The 8,261-nt window shown below is 36.1% G+C and overlaps 1 protein-coding gene across 1 annotated transcript; it reads right to left on the bottom strand.

Annotated features, from left to right (window-relative positions):
• Positions 1 to 868: 868 nt before the first annotated feature.
• On the bottom strand, positions 869 to 2,515 carry LOC141601045 (uncharacterized). Its single transcript, XM_074421305.1, has one exon. It carries the CDS (start codon positions 2,513 to 2,515, stop codon positions 869 to 871), a length of 1,647 nt encoding a protein of 548 aa, XP_074277406.1.
• Between the last annotated feature and the right edge of the window lie 5,746 nt (positions 2,516 to 8,261).

The following is an 8,261-nucleotide window of genomic DNA, read 5'->3' as shown; positions in this document are numbered from 1 at the left end:
AGTCGTCGACCTCATCAGCAGCTCTGCCTTTTTCTTTCTCTTTCAGTTTTTTTTCCAATTTCCGCCTTGTGTTTCTATATCCTCCACGAGACATCTTGTGGGGGTATTTGTTCTTCAACTGCCTCTCTGCAGCAATCTTACTTATAGCCTGAAAATTTTAAATTACATTGGCAATGCTGATAACTTGCGTCTTCTTCGTATCTGGACCGTTGAAAATTGTCTGCAAAAAGCAAATGGCAGGTTGTAAACAGTCAGTTCTTACCAAAACCTCTTCCCAAAAATTGTCTACAAAAAGCAAATGGCAGGTTATAAACAGTCAGTTGACTTAAAGTATGTGTATGTGTTAATAAAAAGGTCTTAAGATGCAGTGAGTTCTTACCAAAACCTCTTCCCAAATCTTCAGCTTCAGATCCTCACCTACATGCTTCCATGTAGGAATATCAATCGGCACTTTTGCGCATCCCATTAGACCAGCGTAACTCGTATACTTAGCACCAATTTTATCAATTAGCTCACCAGCTTCATCAAATTGAACATCAAGTTTTATCCCTTTATCACGTAATGCTGTCAATTCCTTCATAAGTACTACGCTTTTGCTCTTTCTTTTAGGGGCAGTAGTACTGGCAGTTGCGGAAGAAGACATCCTGACTTGCATCAAGAAATTATTTATATTGTTAAACAATGCAGGATACTTGGTTTGATAGAATTATACTTGTATAAAAATAAAGTAATGTTAAAATGATGGAGGAAATTATGAGGGAAAGAGCATTCGATAAATTAACTTCAATGTGTCCTTGCTAAAGACAATGGAACAAGCAAAACATATGAGGGTGCAAAAAAAAAAAAAAACATAAGCAAGCCTGCCTTTTTACAAAACAGACTGTAAAAAGGTAACTAGATAAAAATCATCTTCTACATAAGCAGGTCTATTATTCCATAACCCTTCGTCATGATCATCTCGTAGATAAAAATCATCTACATCGTCAGTAGTGGTAGAAGACGGCAATCCAGAAGGAAAAGGAGGCAATTCGTCATCCACTTCATCCATGACTTCTTTACCCACAAACTTCTTCTTACCATGAAGAACAATCGACCACTTTTCATTCGCTGGATCTTTAATATAAAATATTTGTTTGGCCTGACTAGCCATAATGAATGGCTCCGATTTGTATCCTTCACGTGCTAAATCTACCAATGTGAATCCCATCTTATCTACTCGAACACCCTTATTACGATCAACCCACATACAACGAAAAATAGGTATCCTAAACTGAGCATAGTCCAGCTCCCAAATTTCATTAATGACCCCAAAATATGGCTGAGCATCATAAGCAGGTGTATTATCTTTAGCACTATCAATACTCATTGACATGGCCATCAAAGCTATTCCACTATTTTGCATAGTACTTCTATCAGCTTGAGCCTTAGTGTAGAATGAATACCCATTGATGGCATAACCTTGATAAGATAACACTTTCAAACCAGGTCCATGGGCTAACCACCTTACTTCCTCGGATACTTTCTCACGGTCTTTTTCCAGCTCAATATCTACTTCATTAGTAAACCATTTAAGAAATGATCGATTATGCTCCATTGCTAACCACCTTTCTCCCTTAGAAGGATTTTGTGCACTTAGAAGGGTTTGATGCTTCTCTAAATACGGATGTACATCGACCATGTGTTGGAGAATATAGAAGCGTGCCTGGTCAAGGGTATCTCGGTTAATAGTGACTACGGCTTTTCCCAGCGTACCTTGTCCCTCTATTCTTCCTTCGTGTCGAGATGTCGGAAGGCCAATAGATTCAACATCTGACAGGTAGTCAGTTACAAACTCTAGCACCTCTTCTGCCACATATCCCTGAATCATGCACCCTTCTGGCCTATTTTGGTTTCTTACGTAGCCGCCTAAGGGTTTCATATATCGCTCAAATGGATACATATTTCTTAAAAATACTGGTCCACAAATTTTAATTTCTCTCACCAAATGTACTACTAAATGCTGCATTATATCGAAAAAGGAAGGAGGAAAAAACATCTCAAGTTCACCCATAGTTATAACAACATCTCGTTGTAATGTATTCAAGGTATTTGAGTCAACAACTTTGCTAAATATTGCATTGAAAAAATAGCAAAGCCTAGTAATAGCTCCTCGAACATGATTAGGCAGAACACCACGAAGAGCTACTGGAAGTAATTGTTGCATTAAAGTGTGACAATCATGTGATTTCAATCCTACCAGTTTTAACTCTTTCAAAGACAAAATATTTCTAATGTTCGATGAATAGCCTTGCGGAACCTTCACCCCATGTAAACATTCACACACACGTTTTTTCTCCTTTCGTGACAGAGTAAAACAAGTTGGGGGTAAATAGGTTCTTGAACCTCTAATTTGTGGTGCTAATTCTGGTCGTATCTTTTGTGCGACCATATCTTCTCTAGCTTTGACACCATCCTTACTTTTACCAGAGATGTTGAGAAGTGTGCCAATGAGGCTATCACACACATTTTTCTCCATGTGCATGACATCAATACAATGTCTCACGGACAAATGCTTCCAATATGGTAAATCCCAGAATATGGACTTCTTTTTGTATAAGGTCTCATTACTTGGCTTCTTAAATGATTTTCAAAAATTATTTTCAATGTTTTTCACTTTTTCATCAATCTCTCTCCCACTTAAAATCTTTGGAGGGTTTCTAAGTTCTTGTTTCCCATTAAAAGGCTTCATTTTTTTTCTATAAGGGTGTGACCGGCGGAGCAATCTTCGATTACAAAGGTACACATTCTTTCCCCCATGAACTAAACGATCAGAAATTGTATCCTCCTCACAAATTGGACACGCTTTAGCCCCTTTCACAGTATAACCAGAGAGGTTGCCGTAAGCCGGGAAATCATTAATGGTGCAAAATATCATGGCACGTAAGTTAAAAGTCTCACCATGATAAGCATCATATACCTCTACCCCTTCATCCCATAATAACTTCAAATCATCAATCAAGGGTTCTAGGTAAACATCTATATCATTTCCAGGTTGCTTAGGCCCCGAAATCAGTAGTGACAACATAAGATATTTACGCTTCATGCATAACCAAGGAGGGAGATTATAAATTGTTAGCAAAACCGGCCATGTGCTCCACTGACTACTTAGACTACCAAACGGATTCATACCATTAGTACAAATTCCAAGCCTTAAATTTCTAGCCTCGGATCCAAATTCAGGAAACAAATGATCTATTGTTTTCCACTGTGTTGAATCACCGATGATGACGAATTTTGTCATCCGAAATTCTACCTTCAAATACAGTGCCAAATTAAGTTTTTTGCATCTTTTACATTTGCAAAAATTCGTTTAAATCTTGGGATAATGGGAAGATATCACAAGACTTTAGCTGGGACCCCAATATTTTTTTTGGAATTTTTTTTCGACAACTTGTAACTTGAAGCCCCACACTTTGGACATTCGTTTAAATCTTTATAATCTTTTCGATACAAAATGCAATCATTAGGACATGCATGTATCTTTACATAATCAACTCCCATTGGACACAAAATTTTCTTAGCATCATAGGTACGCTTAGGGAGTTCATTGCCATCTGGTAAAATCTCACTCAACAACTGAAGCAAACTTGTAAAACTTTTATCACTCCATCCATTTTTCGCCTTTAAACTATATAATTTTAAAGTTGCAGATAGGCGTGTCAAACTTGAACCTGGGTATAGGGGTTTAATTGCATCACCAGCTAGCCTATCAAACATCTCTACTTGTGTGGGGTCTTCAGTAGATTGTTTCAAATCATTAATCAGGTCGTCTACTCGATCTAAATTTTTATCAAAATCATCTCCCTCAATGTCGCTATCATCCTCTAAATTACTACTCAAGGTAGGCAACACATCCTCCCCATGCTAAATCAACCTTTTATAACTTTTGTCAATACCATTACATAAGAGGTGACTTTTCAATTCTTAAGAATCGAGATACACATTATTCCCACATTTAACACATGGACAATAAATTTCTTCAACATTCTCCACATTATTAATAGCAAGTCTAACAAAATGTTCAACCCCTTTCCTATATCTAGGGTCCAAACGGACAACAAACATCCAGTCATGATCCATATTCCCAATCTCCGTATATATTCAAGATCCACTGCGATAGTTTATAAGGTTAAAAGGTTATTATTGAAAAGTTCAGGCCGAATAATTCAAAACTCAGGCATTAATCAGCTAAATACTTAACATCAACTCCATAATTAACAATCCACTGATAATTATTGCACACTTCTAACACTTAGGTTCTAACACTTAACTGATAATTTGATGCACATCAAAATGTCACTCGATCGAAAGCATGACAAAGAGAGGGTATTGCAGGCGAGGCAATTGGCGATGAATCACAATGTTATTGATCAAAAACTACTAAGTGCATTAAAATTGGCATGGGGAGGATGACTGGAACAGCTAAACTGGTGATTTTCTTAATCCATACTACTGTCGCAGTTTAAATAGCTGGCCTATCGGTTTTATTGACTGAACAGCTACTAAGTGAATCAAAATTGCACACTTATAACACTTCGCCTAACACTTCTAACATCTCACCCAAAGCATAAATTGATCAAAATTGATAGGTATCAGCATGCAGTAAATTCACCCAAAGCATATGTACCAAAAAAAACAAAAACACTTCTAACACTTCTAACAATCGATTAATCAAGCATGCATGCAGTAAATTGATCAAAATTGCATACGGTAACATCTCGCCCAAAGCATAAACCCCCAATTTGAAATAATTAATAGGTATCAGCATAAACCCCTAATTTGATTATCAAAACTACAATTTTATTAAGCATAAACCCCAATTTTATTATAAACCCATAATTTATTCTTTAATTAAAATTGAAAACATATCACACAAATGACAAAATCCAAACATGCATGCAGTAAATTAATCAAATTAACAAAAAATTAAGCCTTTAGTAAAAAAGATCGAAAAATACCTAATTATAGTGAGGGATGACAGCGCAAGATAACATCACAGGGTGGTTGACGATGAGCACCTGGTGGTTTACGAGCACCTGGTGGTTGACGTGCGCTGGTGAATGAATTTGATGAATTTGATGTGAGGATATTGCATTGTAAATTGATATGAGGGAGGATGAAGGTATGAATTGTGTACACTGAGACGATGAGGGATTATTAGGTTTATTAAAAATGATTTTTTTTTTTAATTATACATACTCGAAATTATATAAGTGATAGGGCGGTGAGGCAAATATTTTGTGCCCTTATAATTTCACTGTATATGTACATCGGTTAAATTTTATGTACGATGTACTTGATTATCATATAGACATGGGCTTTCTTAAAATCCCATGTCCATTAAAATCAGAAATAATGGACATCAGTTTTGTAACGCAACTGATGTACATATAATTATAAGTACATCAGTTTTTTGCAAACAACTGATGTGTATAATTTGTACATCAGTTTTAAAAATAATCAGATGTCCATCAACTGATGTCCATAACGAGTTTTGTAGTAGTGGCAATGGTGATGCTACTGATGCTACTTGGGAGCCTTATGATGATATTGCAAAGAGGTTTCCTCATTTTAATCTTCAATCATAATGCAGCTTGAGGACAAGCTGAATTTCAAGGGGAGTTGATTGTCATGATCACAAAATAACTACCTCAACAAACTAATGAGCAGCCATAACAACCTCAACAGACGGATGAGTTGGCATAACAGAAAGTTGTTATAATTCAGTTAGAGGAGTTTGTTAGAATTAGTTAGGGGAGGGATTGATCCTCAACTATAAATAAGCCTCTAGTTCATTCATTCTGATTCATTCATTGTATTAGTCATTTTTTAACAACTCCCTCTCAATCTTTCAATCTTGTAATCATTCAATCATTCAATAATAAACTTTTGGCTCGATTGTTTTCTGTCAATTAGCAATCCTGCATTAGTTTCTCGGATTTCTTCGATTGATTCCTAGAAGTCTATTCCAGCCTCATGTCGAGAGTGAAGCATGCGACGAACATCGGATCGTGATGCTTTGGGGGAAGGCCAAAGGAAAGAAATAATGACATGAGAGGAGTTTGGGGTTGAGGATGATCGGGGTGTTTGGGAAGTAGAGAGAGACTGATAGAGAGGAAAGAAATAATTTGAGAGGTAGAGAGAAATAACTGAGGGACTTTTAGTTTATGTTATCTTTGTGTGAAGGCCCGGCTGCTAAAACGTAGCACCAAACAAGGCTGCTAAAACGTAGCACCTTCAACAATACAAACTTTATACTAACTTACATTACTAACTTCCACCTTACTAACATTATACTAATTCACTAAACAATATCACCAATAAACAAAATCAACAACACTAACAAAACTACTATTAATCAAAATCAACAACACTACTATAACCACAATCATCACTATCAAAACCCCCAATTTACATAACCCTTAATCCCAATTTCACCAAAACCTAATTAAATTACATTTAAAAACCTAATAATCAACACAAATGTAACACAAATGTTTATATAAACATATCAAATCATCTTAATACTAATTACAATAATAAATTAATCTAAAATTAAACAAAGAAATTAAAATTTAAAACAAAGAAATTATACCTTCAAATAGGTTAATTAGGATGAAGCAAAATAAGGGAGAAGGAAATCTTGTCGGCGTCAAGGTGGTCGCAGTGGTGGTGATCAGAGTGGTGGTTGTAGTGGTGGTCGTAGTAGTGGTCCGAGTAGGTGTTTGCATTTTAGGTGTGTTTGTGTATTTGTGTTTTAGTAAAGTAAGAGAGAGGGGAGAAGGAGTCCCGTGCTTTCCACATAATAAAAATATGGGCGACGGATTTGGCGACTGATAGGGGGTAGTCGCCAAATTGGCGACTGATTTCAGTGACCACTTCTGAAAATCAGTCGCCCGCTATAATAATTGGGAGGAAATTGGTAGTCGCCCGAATTTTTTTTCATTCGCCAATTTGGCGACTATTTTACTCGGTCGCTATTTTAAGTCGCCCGAAACAAGAATTCTTGTAGTGCCATATAACCAGTGCAGCGCATGAAAAGCCCAATGCCCAAATTGACGCCAAAACAACACAATGTAAAGCGTTTTGAACTGTTCATATGAACAGTGTATCCTCTTGGGGACTTTTTTAGTGTATCCCTGATAGGTTTATCGCGTACCTATGCAAAGATAAAATCCCTAGACACAAATTAATGTAGTAATAGGGGTCGAACACAAGGAAACGGCAATTACGTCGTGAATTGCTATGGGTGGATTTTTATCAAGGTCGATTACGATTTGGGTTTGGTTTGTTTGGTTTGATGATTAATGAAAATTGCAATGTAAATAATATGATAAAAGATAGTCTAAAGGGTCTGGGTCACTCATGCAAAGGTAAACATATGAACATGATAAACTTGATACTAATAATCTTGTCAATTACTTAGGCTTAAAGATACCCACCTTACGGTATTAGTATCAACCATAGACCGGGTCCTAGAAAAACTCTCGTCCATGACTAGGTCGTCCTACCACACATGCTTAGTCTAATTCAATTCCGTGCCTCTCGACTTTAGAACGAATAAACATGTTTTAATCTACGACTACGGCCGATAATCAAAGATTAAGCGTAACAAAGCAAACATGTGATGGAAGCAATTGATCAATATTATTATGAACTTTATTTAATCATATTTTATGTTTGATTTTGCATGGCTCCCCTAGCCTTTAGACTTGGAAATTTAGCTACTCATACTAAAATGTAAAATGCAAACTAATTTATAAGAAATATTGAACATGGTTATAAGAACTATATTAATTAGGTGATATGACATACGAAAAGAACGAAGCTAAAGTAAATATGAAATACTTGATTATAATAACTATGTGATAACTAACGCAATGATGTAAATTGTAAACTTGTAATAAGAAATACCTTATAAAGGAGGACTTGTATGGAAGAACAACCAACTAATAACCAAAAGATTGAATAACAAATGCTTGAGAATCTCTTGAAATACAAAATGTTGAAAGATTAACTAAGGAATGCTTAAACAACTTAAACTTGAAATGAAAACTAATGAGAGAAAACTTATAATGCTTGAGGCTTATTGTAGTAAACTTGGACGTAAAATCAGATCTCCAAAACCTAGGAATACCTCTCCTATTTATAGGAGAGGAAGAGAAAACGTAAGAGCTGAATGAGCATGCAGCCCCTATCGGGGTCGTGTGTTCCTCGATTAA

This window comes from Silene latifolia, chromosome 9, assembly GCF_048544455.1.
Source record: "Silene latifolia isolate original U9 population chromosome 9, ASM4854445v1, whole genome shotgun sequence".
NCBI classification, from domain to species: domain Eukaryota; kingdom Viridiplantae; phylum Streptophyta; class Magnoliopsida; order Caryophyllales; family Caryophyllaceae; genus Silene; species Silene latifolia.
Note: the sequence above shows the minus strand (reverse complement) of the source record. Positions and strands in the feature narration are given on the sequence as shown.

What these genes read in the sequence shown, in the direction of transcription:
- LOC141601045 (XM_074421305.1), bottom strand. Translation starts at nt 2,515, where the DNA reads ATGGAGAAAAATGTGTGTGATAGCCTCATTGGCACACTTCTCAACATC.